At 43.8% G+C, this 18,635-nt stretch overlaps 1 protein-coding gene across 1 annotated transcript in view; it reads right to left on the bottom strand.

Moving 5' to 3' along the window:
- The window catches only part of smad6b (SMAD family member 6b), a 25,178-nt gene extending 7,267 nt beyond the window's left edge, over positions 1 to 17,911 (bottom strand). Inside the window, exons 1-3 of the mRNA XM_017405875.2 lie at positions 16,107 to 17,911; positions 11,109 to 11,165; positions 8,681 to 8,758 (exon numbers count right to left, since the gene is read on the bottom strand). Coding sequence (XP_017261364.1) covers positions 8,681 to 8,758; positions 11,109 to 11,165; positions 16,107 to 16,884 — 913 coding nt within the window. The 5' untranslated portion in view covers positions 16,885 to 17,911. The remainder of the gene's footprint in view (positions 1 to 8,680; positions 8,759 to 11,108; positions 11,166 to 16,106) is intronic.
- Between the last annotated feature and the right edge of the window lie 724 nt (positions 17,912 to 18,635).

An 18,635-nucleotide genomic window follows, 5' to 3' on the forward strand; every position in this document is an offset into this window, starting at 1 on the left:
GGGGCTATAGCCAGACCTCTAATCTAAACCGTACCCTGAAACGCGACAGCCTGACTGCACGTACAGAGCCGCGCCGCCAAGACTTCAGAAAATGTCCACAAATAAAAGATAAGCAAAGCACACATGACAAAAGTAGATATACTTTCCCCAGAGGAACACAGTCAGTGGGAGGTTTCACCAAAAGCATGTTTACAACTTGTAATGACTACTACACGCAAAAATAAATAAATAACTAAGTAAATCCCAGAACAAGATGTTCTTGAATGAAGACCTCTGCTGAGGTTTAAGATGCACCGCCTGTCTCCCATACTCGGCCCCATGATGGGACAAGTGAGTCGATTCAAGATGTGGCATCGGTAGATTATGATCAAAAAGTCATACGTTTGTATAGGATTCAAATAGTTAGAAGCGGTGTTCTATTATGAACGATTAATATCTTACCAATTGCACATAGCTCTTTGAACATCAGAGTGGAGAGAAAGAGCTGAAGTCTGACTGGACTGACCAGCTAAGGGCTAGTCGGAGCTGAGCCAAAACTGAAGCAGATCACTGCCTTCTTAAAACTATTGTCATCTAAAAAAGTTTAATAGTAAATCATGTGAACACTAAAGGTGAGGGTTATAATCTGTTTTTGAATGCACTGCGACGGGGACAACAACGACTCCAAATCAATTTATAAATGTGAAAAATTGTTTCTTATTTCTTGGCCATTTTCAAAAACTGGCCGTGCAAAACGCAGCTGCACGGCTTGCTGGTCACTTGGTCTCAGACTGCAAGAGACTGCAACAAAAAATTTGCTGATTTCTTTGCAATTTTGAGTCACCAACTAGTCTGCAACAGAAATAGCCCAGTCAGTGAGATACTACCTTTTGTTGCACCGATAGAACATGATCATCCTATGTCAAAGATATGCTAACACAGCTGTTCCCGCTCTACAAAGGGACCCAAAACCAAAAAGACCCAAAAAGTTGTGAAAACACTGAAGAAAGTAAGTAAGACAGCTCTAACATGATCCATCACCACAGAATCTTGTGTCACCATACATAGCACATTGACTCCTTTTGTTCATTTGGCTTCCATAATCTTGTTTTAATGGAAACTGTTTTATACTGCAGCGTAGAACAAAGTATTTTATTTCTTTTAGGTCTGACAGATTCTGCGCTCAGGATTATAAGCGGTTATGGATGCGTAATCATTTCAAATTCACTTTGCAGCCCTCTGAAACATACTCAAATCGAATTGTGAGGCGCCTAAAAATTCCCACCCTGAGTGAAGACTATTTTACAAACCTTTACACAGCTGTCAGTTTTTAATTGCACAAAATCTCAGGCAGAAATAATACACGATCCCTGCCCCAGGCTGCACCTAGCTGCTGCTGCTACCACTATTTGTCCCAAATAACCACAGAATTCTATGTAAAAATCGAATGGAAAAGTGACAGTGATGTAACGATTTATAAAACAAGTACTTGCTGGAAAGAGTGTGAAACTTTTGAGATTGGAGTCGTTTTAAAATGACAGCAATCACTTTGGTCTTGGCCTGACTTGGAGTAGGTGTTAGCCTGTCAGATTAAACTTTATTTCTCCAAACTGAAGTTGTTTAAAACATCATCTACAAAGGGTAAGATATTAATTCATAAACTTGGTTGGTAAACTCGCTAGGAGATACAATAGGCTTCTATATTTTTCTTCCAGCTGTAAAACGTCTGGGTAGAGATGTCAAATGACACAGGATTCTGGACTTAATCCACACACAGCATTCTGCAGGCTCGAAGAATGCACTGGCCATTCTGAGTTTTAAAAATACTGACAGCCATAGGCTTAAGCACAACTGTCAATGCTCCTCTGGGGAGGAAGGGTGAAGAAAAAAAAACAACCTTACATCTATTTTTGCCAGCAATCAGACCATAGGCCTAAATCACAGCTAGCCGAGGCCAGTGTCCGAATTTATAATTGAGGGTGAAATGGTCAGAAAACAAAAACTGCATCTACAACTGGCACCTCCTTCACGTGTCCGTGCCAGGCGACACAAGGCAAACACATTTACAGAGGCCAGCTCAAATGGAGTATTGTTCCCTCTCCCGGCTTTGAGAGGAGGCGCACGAAAATGCTAAACTAACAGTTGGACATTCCATACATATTTAATGGCATTGCATGCTCTTTATTTGTTGCTGTAACCTTGTGCCCTGAGCTGAATGAATGGGCCTATTGGTGGAGGCGGGTGGTGCTCTGCAACGTGAGGGGCGGGTGGGGTGGGGGGGTGGCAGGAGCAGCCCTCCCTCTGCACAAGTCAAGATTAGCTACCTCACTTGATTTACCAAGGCGGAATATAGGGCACAACTTTTAGCACACCTCCTGGTATTTTCTACCAACTTCACGTTCTCTTTGTGTGGCTAAACCCGAAAATGAAACACAGTCTGGCTTTTTCCAAACTGAGAACAGCCCTCTGTTAATCAAATAACAAGCAGCACAGTGAAGTAAGACTCCTGGTCACGTATGAAGGTTTATCCTTATCTGCAAGCCCTTGAGATGTTTGTCAAACGCCCACCATCGCTGGCACTACAGCGGCCTGCCAAGCAGAAACAGATAAATACTCAGTTTCTGTTGACGTGCGGGGGGGGGGGTGTCCTCAGGCCTCTCTGAGGACTGCTTTAGATTAGCATGGCTTTCCCTCTGCACACAGGGGTCACATTACTTCATCACATCGAGGACCTGCATTGGCAGTTCTGACTGCAAATGTACTTTCAAAACAAGTCAGGGTTGAAAAAAAAAAAAAAAAAATCAACACGGGCCCAACTGGACTCTCCCCTCTTCAGTGACAGCAAACAACAAAACCAGGAAAAAAGAAAAAAGCAAACAAAAAAACAAAAACAAACCCTAACCCTTTTTGATTTCTAACATCATGAAGTGTTTGCAGCTGAAAATGGTGCAAACAACAAAAAAAATCTAACACACAAATCTACTGGTGAAACTGTATTATTGCATACAGAAGAAAAAAATTAATATTCCTAAACTACTGGGCCACGAGAAGTCAACTGAGGTTCTGCAGACCTCCAACTCAAGCCAAGGCAGCAGATTTCTGACACAGCCTAACAATGCTGAGAAAGGGAAAATAAAAAATGTCCTTATCACTCTTATCAATGGCTCTTTTTTTTTTCTGTGTATGTGTTACGTAAGGGGAAACGGAAGCTAGCCTCCCAGGACAGGAACGGATACTTGAGACGAGGACTGTGGGTACAAGCCCGACACCACCACAGAGAGAACACAGCACAAGACCCTTCAGGATGTACAGTTGCAACCCTCTGCCCCTGGTCTAAAATGGACTCAGCAAACTGGACATGACAAACGGGCGAGGAGAGCCCCCTTGAGTCTCCTGAGATGCTGGTCTTCTCTTTAACATCCCCCCCCCCCCCCCCCCCCCACTGTCAAAGGGGCAATTCACCGCCTTACACTGCTACAAAACCCAGGCAGCCTTTTAAAACAGGATGTTTGTCTGAGGCCTCCTTCCCCTCAAATAAACAATCCGCAAAACCTGATTTCGGGAGGCAGAGTGGAAGCACTTGAGTCACATTATTTCCACATCCCGTATCCTGGAGCATTCGGGCTCCTGAGGGAGTGTGGGCGGCCAGGCGCTGGGAAGGTTCAGGGCTGCGGTAGAAACCTGAGGCCCTGTGCCAGGTTTTAGGAGGAGATGAGCTCGTTCTATATCACTCAGGGGTCCGTAGGATGAAGGAAGGAGTTCAAGATACGATGAAGGAGGGGGTCAAGACCATGTCTCAGTCAACCAGTCACACTGTCCCAGTCGTGCTAGATGTATGGACAGCAGAATAATACATTCATCTAACATTTCTCATCATAAAGTTATTCACAAAGTACAACCGCTACTCATCTTAATCAGACAAATCAAGCTCAGAAAGGACAAAAAAGTTTGAAATAAATCAATAAAACAAAAAATAGTCAAACAATAAAAAAGATAAGATCTTTCGTTAAATGTGCAGTCTTTAACAAACCTACAAATCAAACAGTCGACGTGTGTATACTGGTTATGCTGTTCAGTCAGATAACATGCTGTCAGAGCCAAATCAGTATTTATGGGCCAAGTCTAATCTGATTTAATCAAGAAAAGCATCACACGCCTTGATTGGACCCTTTAATTATTCCATGCATTTCCACTGTCTGTGACACAGACGCAGGGAATGGGTTGATGCACAGTGATTGCCTCTTCCTGACACAGACAGCCAAGTCTGATTAGTATTGACTGCACAACTTAATTTGTTTAGCTCCGGCGTGTAAATGTATGCATTTCGATTCATATGTAGACACGGAGGAAGATAAATAGTTCTGAAGACGTGTAAACAAAAGCATTAACGAGGCCCGTGTCACAGTCGCAGATCCTGTGCACAGAACACTACAGTTGTTTTTTGCTTGCCTTATCTGAAGGCTCTTTCACAAGTCACCCCAGGCCGGGTTCAAGCCAGTCCACCCTTGATGCGCCTTTGTGCTGCAAAATGAGGTAGAAACAAAGCCGGGGCAAATTGGGGCGATAGTGAAATCGGTGAGCTTTATAGTTCTTCATACTGAACATAAAAAAAAAAGTTTTGAGAATGTTAAGACAAAGACATTACATTTTATGTGTAGCTCAACATGTAAATGCAGCCGAGTTCTGCTCTACACTGCTTGCTTCATTTCTGAAAGCTCACATCTGCGTGGGATGTGGCCGGCTCCGGCAATGATTTTTGAACGGCCAAAGGCAGCTTAAAGACGGACTTGTCTGTGCGGCCATTTCCTAAAACTGTTTTATGAAAGAGCCTTAAGGCTCGCCTGATCTGACACCAACTGGCTTGTTGTGCCTGGAAGAGTGAGTGGACCCGACAGTGACTTTCTGCAGATTACTCACCAACACCAGTCAGACAGACAGAAAAAAAGTTGTATGTGATTTCTGTGTGAAGCCTCTAACTACCTGCCTATGCCCTCTTCACTTAGGTAAGCAATTCATTCCTCTGCATTATTCATGCCTAGAAACTTTAAATCTTTCCGCTTCTCCTCCACAACTTCCCACTGTTCCCAAGAAGAGGGAGATGGAAAGAAAAAAAAATGACAGTGAAGGACATCGTCCTGCAGGTTCTCTGGTCACATGACCCAACAAATCTGAATCTAAGAAGATTCTAAGAAGATTCAGATTTGGCGTCAGATGTCTAAGAAAGGAGTGAGGACACATAAAAATGTATTTCTTCAGGAGCAGCGGCGAATATCGAAATATCACTGGATGCTGCAACTTGGGGGTCACAATTTTTGAGACACGTCATACTCTGCCTGTGTGTTTTGCCCTTTACACGGACAAATTCCACAGAGTTGACCGAGGACAACTTCCAGTGTAAAACTGAACCAATGGGCTTACAACAGTCTAAAACAGAGGGACGCTTTGCATCATTGCACATAAATGGCACTTTAAAATAACCGTACACTTAAAAATGAGCACTTATAGGATAATGATGTAGTTATTATTTAGCTACAAACACATAATAAACCAATAATGAGCTACATTGGATAAAAAGGACAGTATTGACTTGTTTCTTGCCAAACAGTGAGCCAACATTTATCAGCACACCTTATTCTCACCGTTTACCTGGACTCTTCATAATTTAGAGTTTAAATTTCAAATATTCATTTATGTTAAGCTAAGTTTGTTTTGACATATGAAATTATCTAGGTAAAAAAGTAAGCTAAACAAACATAAACTACAATTGTCTGAATGAATACAAGTAGAGCACTTGATTTGACCAAATAGTAAGCCCACTTGTAATATACCCGTTTTATAAACACTTGTGAATAATTTAAAAAGTGTCTAGAAACTAAGAAAGAACATATTTAGAAAGCATTAATAAATACTTTATTAAGGTGACCTTGTTTTTAAGTGGTACCACGTAAATACTGGTTATCCTGATGTACTTGCACAAAGTGTCACTTATTCTAAAAAAACCACACTCCTCAAAACTTTACATGCGAACACAAAGACATCTTGCCCTGCCTCCTAATTTTTATGGCAACAGCTGGTCAGCAGTAGTGACAAACATAAAGAGCCCCCGATGTCAGAGACAATGTGACAGACATAAAGTCGATGTGAATAAACACCCCCTCAGACAGTCATTCAGGAAGCAATGAGACCCGTTTCAAAGGGCTTCATTCTCATGCCGACACCACGAGGCCCCAGCTGTGAGGAAAGAGGGTGTGCAGGAGGGCAGCACCAGCAAAAACCACATTCCCTCACACACTGGAGCATATTATATCTGGGGTGCAGAGGTGAAAGCAGGGCCCACTTCTCACAGGCAGCCCGGTGGTGCTAACGCTGTAATGCAGCCAGGTTTAAATAAAACATTGGGAATGGTCCAAATATCTGTGACCCCCCCCCCCATTACACAAGACATTAATAGCGTAACGTTCACACGGGGAAGCATCTCAGCAATGCATGAATAGGAACTTTTTAGCTTGTTGAACAACTGCGTACAGATAAATATAAGTGCAATTAGGCCAGCGGACTTCATGACACAGATTTCCGTGGCATATCACATATTAGCAAGGCACTCAGCGGGGAGAGCTCTTATTCAAATTCCACTCAATGTGCTCTGAAAAGTGGCAGAGCAAGCTTATCCAGCTCACCGACCAGTTCCGATGTGTTGCTTTGCCATTGTGGGATACAGAAGAATGCTCACTGGGTATTTCTGTGACCTCAGGCTGCAAACTTTAGTTAATTATTCGAATATCCCCTACCCAGCTAATGCCCCCTCTCTTAAAAAGAGGTTTACGTATTCCTAAATGTAGGCGTAGTCTGGACCCTACACATCTCTGTTTACACACAGACACACACTCTTTAGTAAGTCATCTTTAGGTCAGCAGCAAAGTTCAGAACAGTGTGACAATTTGTATTACAGACCCGAACTTTGAGGCAACTTCAAAAGCTATCTACAACAGGTAAGATGTTCATTTTTCCTGACCTTTCTACAGAACTCCACTTCAAAATATCCAAACTATAGTACTGTGTTTATTTTCAGGCTCTGAGCGATGTGATAAAATGTGCTTTGAAACATCAGATTAATGATAAATGCTGATATTTTGTTTTGGCAGACATCTCAAAGAGTGTCCACACAGTCCAAGTCAAACATCGGAGACAAACTGGCGACAGAAATGAGGTCACAGTAGGGAAATCACCCCGCAGAGCACTGGTCATTCTTTTTTTTTTTTTTTTCCTTTCCCAAGGCCATATTGCTGAGCTTGTCACGGCCTGGGCTTGTACAAATAGCAATACAGTTGGAAGAAACCAAAGCCCGGCACATCTAGATCCTCCCTCACCAGAACCTCTGAGGAATTGCGGTGCGCGCTCTGACAAGCCCCTCATTTGTTGACTCAGGGAGTGTCGCTGGGCCATGCTGAGGTGGTGACAGCCTGTGTGAGCTGGGGAGGAGGGGTGGGCTTTTGCTGACTGAATACTTCTCAGCAAGGTAGCCATGTGAATGTCTCGCTGCCCAGGCCCATGAGCTATGGCAGACCCTCGAACAGGAAATGCTGGTCCCTGCATGCCCCAGCAGAAGGGCTCTGACACCCTCTCCACATGACACTGTGCATGCTAGCAGTGACCCCATGGAGGGTGGGGGGGTGGGGTTGGACGGGAGACGTGCCTACCAATATACCACGAGAAAGGAGTGTTTCACTTCAAATCAGCGGACAAGAGTGCTTCCACTCACCTCTTTTGGTGTGGCCACACTCACAGCAGCCCCTCCCTGCAGCCCACTTGGAGCCGGGCTAGTTAAAGAGTTGTGCACACGCAGATGTGGAAAACTGTCTGTGCGTGCGTCTTGTTTCTGAGCAATCTTGGTTCTTATTACAGTTTGATCCCACTCAACTATTTCTGAAAGGAAAACAGAAAAAAAAGGGGGGAGGCCAGCACTGCGCTGCGGCCAGTGCACACGCCCCATAAAAACCTCTGTGCCGCTCACAATGAAACCTTTATCTTTAAACCTCAAAGCGTTTCAAATGGCTTTTAATGTGCCAGAATAAAGCACAACGTGGTATGCAAACCTACACGGCGTCTATGAGGAGAACAGAACTGGCATGTTGCTAAAGTACACACTCATCCACTTTTCCTGCTTTGCTTCATTTAACCGGTTTAAATCCACTAAACAGAGCAGGATGAAGCATTCACAATGTTTAGATTCATTACAGAGTGTTTCATGGATGAAGGTTTTGAATTACAGCTGTATAATTAAACCAGCAAACATCTAAACTAAAGCATGGATAACTCCAATACAAGTGAAAAACCTTTGTTACTTGGCTATTGATTTGGTAAAAGTTGTGAAAAAAGGAAAAGCATGTACCAGCACCTTTCTCTTACTAAAAACAGGCCGATGCATCTAAAGCTTAGTATATGACACAAATTAAACATTCAATAAATAGTTAAAACCTGTGCTTAGTTCAACAAACCAGCCATGACCATCAAATTTGAATGATTGTCATTCCACCTACAATTTCTCTACCTGACGTTCTTGTTTGACAAATGACTGATATTTACCGAGCGGCTCCTGTGGGTTGATAACCTTCCACTAATCATTAATCTCTACCATCAGTTCAAAAACATTTTTGGAGACCTCGTTTCGAGGCCAGCAGCAGTTGTAAAAACAAAAGCCCACCTGAGAACTCCCCCGGTGTGACGTTTGGTGAGCTGGCCGCCTCGCTTTCAGTGTACGACAAAGTGGAGTCCGACAGATCTGTGGGCAACGAAACAGAAATGAGCTCCTCATGATTGCCTGACAGTGACAAGAGATCAATGCTTTTACTGATCCTCATCTTAAAAAACTTTTATGGTAACCTCTCAGCATTTTCTTTCTTTTTTTTTTGGCTGTTAATTTAAAACAATAAACCCCACCAAAGACTTCATCACACAGTTAATGACCTCGTAACCCCTCTGGCAGACTTTAGGTGTTGACATCCCCTCAAATGCAGCCAGGAACTACAACTGTCTTCAGGCTTGGAGCTCAAACACGCAGTCATGCTCTTTTGTTTTTTGTCCCTGTAGCTTCCTGCGACATATACAGTAGCTGCAAACAAAACCCTTCAAACCCATTAACCCACAACAGATTCTATCATATAAACTAAAGCTTTGGTAAAAATGGTCAAGTGCTTTTTATTACAACTTATGTGAGTAACCTTTAGACCCTGTGTTGAGCTATTTCTAAAGATTAGAGCTTTTTTTTTTTTTAGAAGACCCAGAAGCTACGATAGTTACAGCATAAATTAAATGTTATATAACAATATCATAGTAGGAATTCCAAGTTTACTTAAAATGGGCGAATGTGAAGAATTAACCCGACTATTAGGACTGTTTTTATGAATTTATTGTTACACCAACACTTGGTAGCAACAAGCTATGTTGTTTGCTAATGGTACTTTTCCAGTCTGTGTGCTTTTTTTGACACAACTACTGCCTACCTATTCCCAAAAGGAAATAAATAAAAGAGAAACAACACGAAGCAATCGAGCATCTTCCTGCCATTGTAGTTTATTTTGAAACAATTATAGAGTGGAAGCTATAGTCACGGGTGAGCTGAGCTTTATTGCCAGAATGCATGCATCCCCCTCCACGTCCATCCACTGGACCAGTGAAGATGTTTGAAAATAAAAATGTCCCCGCTTGCATAATCAACAGGGGCAAATGTCTCTGAAGCCGAAGCCTCAATTTTATTAACGGGTTTTTTCATGGAGCAAGAGAACTTTAATTTACCGCAAGTCCCAAATGTGTGCACACGAACATTTTTTTTTTTAAAGCAAAAAACATAAAACAGGCAAAGATCCTAAATCATGAAGCAGCACTCAAGATTAGCAATCGTTAAAACTGCTTTAATGCTCTTAAACAGTTGTTGTGCTGATCCTTGTTGTGCTCTAACAATTACTCCTGCAAACGTAAAGGACGAAATAAGCACGCCCTGTAGGAAGTATGAATTGATGCAAGCTGGTTTTATGTTTGGAGCTCTAGCTAACAGGTAGGAGGGAGGTTAAGGTTAGGAATAGTCAAAGAAAGATCTTATAATTACCAGACAAAAAGAGCGTTTTTGCTTAAAATGCCCATCCGTTTATCATAGTGAACTAATAAACATATTTTTTACAGTCTCACAAGCTCCACACAAGCTCCCACCTTCCTAATGCCTGGTTTCTGACTCGGTTTTTAGAATCCCACCAAAAGCTCCTGACCAAGATGCGAGTCCAGGACTGAGATGGCCTCCTTTTAGTTTCAGGAGGACAAAATCCAGCATTGGCTGACCTAAACATATTCTTGGGATAATTTTTGTCCTGGAAAGTATAGTGATTACCAGGCTTTAATTTGTGCACTGCATGTTCTTAAAGCAGCAAAATATGCCCCCACGATGGGATGGACCCACCTGATTGTTTGACTGTCTGTGGCCGATGGTGTTTTTCTTGTTGAGTAGGCGTCGTTCTTTTTACACCAGACATACCTAATGGGCCTAAACAGTTCCAGTTCAGTCTCAACACTCCATCAAAAACAACTCGCAGATCTTTAAGAGGGTGTTTTGATATATATACATGTTTTGCCCATTCAAGTCAATTTTAATGTGCTGTTTTTCAGTCCGGACTGCAGAGTGGAAAGGTTTCTGAGCCCAAAGTCCTCTTACTTTGTCTTCCTCTTGAGACAAAAAGTACTGACATTTATTTTTGTTGATCTCATCTCTTTGTTTGTTCAGCAGATGTTTCTTGCATGAAAGTTTTTGGTGTCAGACAACAGTTTCACCCATCTTTCATTTCAAAGCTGCCAGAAAACTGACCAGTCACAGCATCTGAATACAGTCAGTAAAACTCACTGCATTACTATATGCACATGCGTGGCTATTAACGCAAAGCAAACAGACAAAAACCAAAAGGTTCATCGTGGCGTTTACAGCCTCTAGATGCCTTTGATTTTTAATATATTCTGAAACAAAACTTGGTCCCACCTGAGAGGGATGAGTATTCAAAGCAAAATTCAACTAAGATCAATACGTAACTGAGGTTCCTATGAAAGCAGGATTAGCTGCTTCAGAGATAGTTTGTGTTTTAGACTCTTACCTAGTGGCTTGTGTTCTTCATTAGGGGAAAGCCTTGAATATGGAGGTGGAGGTGACTCTGTAACACAAAACAGTAACATCAATAACCAAGGAAAAGGGAGGAGGAAAGGTAAACCTGAGGATCTGCAACAGAAACTGTACATTATTTTACATTATTTAGCAAAGGAACTCATGTGTAAATAAAGTGTAAAAAAAAAAAAGCCACTTTAGGACAAAAGAAACCCTAACCCTAAAGGTAGTATCTCACTGAGCTGCAGTTGTTGGTAACTAGTTGGTTAACGGCATTCAAGAGGGGGTCTCGAACGAATCTCAGACTCTTCATGGGCATCTTGCACTCTTCTCAATTTTGTTGTTTGCATCTCCAACCATTGAGATGTATTTTGAAGATAGATTAAACTGTAAATGTCGGGGCGGTGACCAAGGTGGACACAAAGTGAGCCAAAGCGAATACGATGTGGGTAGAAAAGAACCATCAGTTTTGAGAGCTGTGCACACGAAAATGGCTGCTCAAAACACGGCTCGCTCGTTGCTTGGTTGTAAACACTCAGAATGTCATTGACACTGCAGGAGAACATTTGCCTATTTTCTCATTATTTGGTGTAGCTAACTAGTCTCCATCAGTTGCAGCCTACTGAGATACTACCTTAACCAACACTGCTGGTTTGCTGATAATTTAAAAGTCATAGTTCAGGTTAAAGGTCGACCAATATGAGAACTTTAATGGCTGATGCTGAAACTGATCTTTAGAAATCAGGGCAGCCGATGGCCGATAGACAGCACCAATTTTTTATTTTTTGGTCAATATGTATTTTTCATTTAACAAAATAAAGCAGTAACTGCTTAACTTGAATAAAAATATTTAACACCCACTAAAAGAACTTGTATGCTTAGAATACATAGATGTGCATTCAAGCTTTAAAAACACTAAACTGTGAGCTACAGTAAGCTTGCTCTAGCAGCCTAATAGACTAATGTTATAAACCTTCACACTTTCACCAGTTGCTCATTACATGACTTTTCCAGCAGAAATTTTAAGACATTCAGTTGGAAGTGTCCCAGTGCCAGTGTTACAGCTAGCTGCTGCTATGTGCGCTAGCAAATAACTACAAAATTCTACGTAAATAAGCATGTAATGTGAAACTGGTTTATAAGTGGTGTTCACATGAAGCTTTGTGAACCATTTGAGATGGAAGTTTTAAGATGGCTGAAATCCAATTTGTTGTAGGCACTGCTGGGACTAGCCATTAGCTCATCGATCCGACCATAACTGTGGCCGTTCAAAGAGCTATCTACTACAGGTAAGACACTGACTATTCACAACTTTTCCACAGAACTTTACTTCAAAAGATCTGAACTATTTAAGGTGTCTTGGACACTAAACGTTACAGGCTTAAAAACAGACCAGTCAAACTTGTGTATTTTTACAGAATTACAGGCATACCAAATATTTGCTACTAAATTAGATTTTTTTTAGGTTATGATTAAAGTCTTTCATGACAGCAGAAGGAAAAAGACACTCACACACAACTTAATTAAAGCCACAACGAGCGCTTCAAAACACAAGACAACAGATCCATGTCAGGGTATCAGACCGCGTCTTCAAACTTACAGTTTTGTGCCCGTGTTACAACTTGAAATAATTTACTTCACAAGCTAGTTAAAGAGCTCATGAAATCAACAGAAAAACATTCACTGCTGCCGTTTAAGCACACGTCGTTCAACCGAGGCAGTCAACGACGACCACAGTCCGACCGGGACTTTGAGTTAGCAGTTTAATAAACGCGAGTAAATCTCTGCTTTTCGACACGGCTCCAGCCAAAGGGCTCGACTGTATCTAATAAAGCAGAACGGCAAAGCGTCGCTCGCACAAGAGGGAGAGGAGGGGTGGTGGTGGTGGTGGGGGGAGCACAAAGGAAAGAAAACTTTGTGAGCACGCTGTGACCTCGCCTACAGGGAAAACGGGAAGGAGAGCAGCATAATAGCAGCGGGTCCTTTAAGAGTGGCGGCAGTAATTGCCAGGATCTGAACTCAGTCACTCAGATACACAGCGAGTCAGTCTGGCGCCAGCAGTATGCAAACTGTATATTATCACCACTCCTCCACCTAAATAGCATGAGGGGACCTCCTCGGGACAAAAGGGCTTTTAAAGCGCAACTTGAAACTGAGCTCGCTGGAAAAGTAGAATGCGGGGAAAAATAAAGAGGGGGTGGGGGGTGGGGGGGTTCTGTCCACTTCCAGTTGAACTCTCCGCCTGACGTTGCGCTGTGCGGCATTCGTTCAAACTTGGGGCTGACGTAAAAACAGAAACAGTGCTTCGGTTCACGTCATTATCGTCCGCTGCCACAAAAGGCGGACGATAATGTAGTTGCTTGTGTGTGTGTGTGTGTGTTTGTCTGTTAGTAAAGTATCTCACGAACCACTGGATGGAATGGAATTAAACCCTCAGAAAGTAACCACTGGATGTAGATCTACAACTGATTAACTTTTAGAGTTAACCGATACCAAGATGGCTGCCACAGCTAACTGGCCTTAAAAAACCACTTGATGGCTATAACTTGATCATTTTTACAGATACTGAGCAAAGATCTGGCATGGTCAACCCCAACAGACGCTCTGAGTGCTAACGGATTGCTAAGATCTTTGTTTAAAACTTTGGCATTAACCAATGGGGTCAACCTCATCTGTCTGTTAGCAAAATATCTTAAGAACTACTAAATGGATTTTAATGAAACTCTCAGAAAAGAGTCACTTCGTGCACACCTACAACTGATCAACTTTTGGAGTCAAACAGATTCAAGATGGCCACCACAGCTAACAGACCTCAGCAAACACAAAGTTGGCTATAAGTCTGATAATTTTACAGATACTTAGCTGAGACTCAGTGTGGTAGAAGCTGGAACCCCCACCCCATGCATGCTTCAAGTGTTAGCAGATTGCATGAAGTCTTAGTTAAAAACTTTGGCATGCAAAGCAGCCAGCAATATAAAATCCTTGGGGAAATGGCAGTTTTATTTTAAATGTGCATTTCTCTGCAATTTAAACTATTTTAGGCAGTTCCCTAAACCTTTAAACTAGCATTAAATCAAAAGCTGTTTAATGAACTGGGCATCAGTATATATTTCCTGCATTCCCATTTGCAAACAGTGTCAACAGCAGTGATTAAGGTCCCGATTCAAAGCCCCTCGTCTTGAATAGAGTGAAAGAAATACCAGCTCTATCCAGCCACGCATGAGCGCATGTGAGCTATGTCTACTACGAGCCTTAGTCCCAATATGGGGTTTATGCCTCTCTCTGCTCACAGCTCGTCCTGGAGGCTTCAGTGCGGAGGAAACCCACACGGCAAGCCTGGCGTCCGCGTAATCGAATGGAACAATTGTATGAAACGCATTCATTCACTGCAACAAACATCCTAATTTAACAGCGGACTTTAAACATTTTTATGAGTTTGACAGTGTGCTGGGCGAAGGAGGCCAAAACCGCATTAGTTTACCGGCATTTTCTCTAATACTGTTGGACTTTTATGACTTTTCGAGTGCGTGTCCCGGCGAGCTGGCTCCAATAAACGTGGATGTTATGGAAAATCCTCCTCCTCCTCCTCCCTCCCCACCCCCTCCTCCTCCCCGCGCCAGTGAGGTGACAGAAATACTGACGCTTGCATCTTCACACACGACACCCGGGCCTCGTCACGGGGTCAGCGGGGTTGAGTGGCCCAGCATTTAAGGTTTTCCAAATCACGAGCCAACCCCTGCCAAAATTTAATCTGTTTAATAAAGGTCAGGGAGGCTGGGCCTGACAGAGCTCACAACACACACAAACACACACACACATACTGTGCATACGCACAAGCTAAACTGACCCGTGGCAGCAAGTTCAAATCGTCAAATGAGTCTGAGCGAGTCACACGCGGGCCTTATATACTGTCAGCAATAACTCAAAACAGCTGTACTGACAGTCACACTGAACACAGAGCCACAGAGCTGCAGGGACAGCAGGACCGACTCGTTTCACGAAGAGGGCCAGAGGCTGAAGGCCAGCACGAGTGATGCTCTGTTATGACACAAAAAGGTTCAGCTGTAACTTTGCAGGCCTTTAAAACTCTCAAAACGGGTAAACACATCAGACTAATGCAATGAATTTACATTTGTGTCACGATAAACTGGCTCCAGCTGTCATCCGAGTTGCAGTCGTCGACGTTTTGACTCTGGCGCTCGTTCTAAAAAACGGATCAGGACTGAAGCAAGACGGCCATAAGTGTTTAATCAAACGACTGCAGCTTTTTAACGGCAGACTTTCAAACTGAGATCATCGTGTGTTGGGAGTTACAGTTGAAGCTTGTAAACGTTGTCACGTGTATGAGATGTGTCGGCGCTCAAAGAATCTGTTGAAGACGACTTTGAGCTACGACCACACAGGATTTTAGATCAGCAGCTCCAAAACGAACTGGGACATTGCCATTGTTTGTGTTGGCCCATGTTGATTAGAAGTGGCGGCCATCTTGAATTGGCTTAATGCCAAAAAGTTAATCAGTTGTGGACGGACAACCAATGATTCCTTTCTGAGAGTTTTGCCAAAATCTGCCCAGTGGTTCACGAGTTATTTTGCTAACAGGCAAAGAGGGTTCAGGCCAGAAGTTACTGGCAAAGTTTCAAGCAAAGATGAGCAGTGTATGGCGCTCTGAGTAAGTGTTGGGGTTGACTCTCAGCTACTACCGTGTCAGATTTTAGCTTAATATCTGTAAAAGTGACTGAGTTAAAGGCAGTTTTGTGTTTCTTACAGTCACTTAGCTGTGGCAGCTATCTTGAATGGGGTTCACTCCAGGAGGTAATCAGTTGTAGATGTAAATCCAATAATAGTTTCATTAAAATCCGTCCACTGGTTCATGAGATATTTTGCTAACAGACAGAGAAAACCAAAACACGCCATAAGCAAAACCACTGAGGGTGACAGGGAAGACTGTGGAGCTGAGAGGAAGCCCGAGGGGACAGGTGTTGGCCCTTACCTGGCCCACAGAGCCGGCTGTAGTGATAGGGGTTGCAGCACACCGTCGGACTGTCCGGGGCCCCGAAGCTCCTGCACTCACAGAGCGGTTTGAGCTGGGCCGCGTGCTGCAGGTCGGACCAGCGGTACACCTTACACACCAGCAGCTGCGGGGTCGCCACATGTCCGCCCAGGACCAGCTCCGTCCTGGACACCATCACGCAGTCGCTCGGCATGCCGCCTCTGGACTCCACCGCCTCCAGCAGAGTGTCCAGCGCCCTCTCCTTCAGCCTCTTCAGCAGGCAGTAAGTGGCCGCCTTCAGCTCCTGCTCCAGTACGGCGCGCGGCATCGCGGCGTCGCGCGCCTCCGTTGGAGAGCTCCCGTCTGCCGCCGGTCCGAGGAGGCTCCTCGGCGGCGACGGGTCCCCGGCGGCACCCTGGCCCCCGAGCTCCGGGTGGTGGTCCCGGTCTTTGAACAGGCAGCACGTCACCGTCCTGCACTCGCTGTCCTGCGTGGAGCGGGGGCTCCCGGCCGCCTGGCGCTCCCGGACGCACGTCGCACCCGCATCCTGGTCCGGAGCGACCCCGACGGCGGCGCCGCTGCTCTCCACGTCCCCGAGTAGAAACGCCCCGCTGGGGGTCATCGGTCTGAGCTCGGTGTGGGGGATCTTCTCTGGGTCGTTGCGGAGCGGATCGTCCCTACAGCCCTCAGCAGTTTTGCCATCTTCCCCTTCTCTATCTGGGATCAGTCGGCTTCTCCAGAGTCGCCGCACAAGACCTGAGCGTTTCGTCCTGAACATACGACGACTTGAATATCTAGAAGGGCTTTTTTTGTTATTATTATTAATAATTATATTGTTTAATATTCTTTTATATCACAGGCACGTCTGTCGTTGCAAATCATCAATGGCTGTGACACGCCGTGCAAAGCGTGCACGGCCAACCGGAGAGCAGAGGCGGCAGAACCGCAACATTAGACTGAGGGCTGTTTTGTTGCATCTAGAGTAAGGAGAGCACGCGATCGTAAGTGCGCCGCGGCGGTCCCCCTCAGTGCACGCATCCCACCACTGCTGCAAACACACCGGAGCGGCTGGACAACACAAACGGCGTCTTCAGTAACATAATCCCGAGTCTCAGCCCGAGACTACTTCTGAACAGCCTCGACTTTCTGTCTGCACCGGCACCAGGAGTGGCTCTGGCAGGTACTCCTCTCGATGCGGTTAAATCCCAGGAATAATTATAAGAATAACAACAATACTAATATGTATATATATATATATATATATATATATATATATATATATATATATATATAATGCACCAGAAGAAGTCCTTCCCGTCTTTGGCACTTCTTTTCTTTTCTGTTCTATAAATCCCAACAACAAAAAACAAAACAGAAAAAAAAAGAGAAAACAATCCAGGCGAGTTGAAACTACAACCAAAGAAGAAGAGCGATCCGGGGGCTGAGGGAGGAACTCTCCTGCCTCAGATCTAAACCAAACTGCAGCTCAGATCCTTTTCTTTCTCCGTTTCTTGCTCTTTTTCTATTTCTCTCTCTCTCTCTCTCTCCCCTCTTCTCTTGTCTTCCTCTCACACACACACACTCACACACACACACGCGGGGCCCCCGAGGAGAGCGGTGGAGCCATTGGCTGACTACCATCATGTGCTAGTCTAGACACTTTGGCGGCTATGAGCTGCACTGATTGTTGCGCAAACAAGGTTTCAAGTTTCTTAACTCTTAAAGGCGAAACGCTCACCTCTCGGGTTTTTTTTTTTGAGGCAAACTTACTGAAACTCGTCTTCCATCCCTCACCCGCCGCGTGAAGCCTAGAAAGGACGAAACAAAAAAATAGAGAGGTACTTTTTTTTGCAGAGACCAATAAATGGGTTTGCTGTTATTTATTTGCACTAAAGAGTCGGTTTACTTATTTATTCATTTATTTACTTGCAGGACTAAAGGACACAGACTTATCGAATCAAGGCGCTAAAAAGTGAGGATAGTCTTTAAAAAATAATCACAATTCATGATCCATTTTAGTCTCACTTCAGTGAACTCCTACTCAAATTAAAGGCCTAGAGTTCATTGAAGGAATGCATATCGCCCGCCGCTGTCCATGCCGTTGTTAGGTTATCTTGAGAAGAGATGGAGTTCTTGGGCCGGTCACTTAAAATAACTATGCACCGTTTCTTGCAATACAGTGAGATATCATGCTCAGAGTATGTAATGTGATTGACTCTCAGCTACTACCACATAAAATTTTAGCGCATTATATGTAAAACTGACTGAGTTATAGCCATTTTTGTGTTGGCTGATATCGATAAGCTTTGGTGGCCATCTTGAATTGGATTGACTCCAGACATTAACCAGTGGTAGATGTACATCCAGTGCTTACACACTGAAAATTTCATTAGAATTGGTCCAGTGGTTCATGAGATATTTTGCTAACAGACAAACAGGATAGACCCGATCAGTTAACGCTAAAGTTTTAAGTCAAAATCTAGCACGACGAGTAGCACTTGGAGCATGTGTTGGGAATGACTCTCAGCT

The sequence above is a fragment of the Kryptolebias marmoratus genome, linkage group LG11 (genome assembly GCF_001649575.2).
Source record: "Kryptolebias marmoratus isolate JLee-2015 linkage group LG11, ASM164957v2, whole genome shotgun sequence".
NCBI lineage: Eukaryota > Metazoa > Chordata > Actinopteri > Cyprinodontiformes > Rivulidae > Kryptolebias > Kryptolebias marmoratus.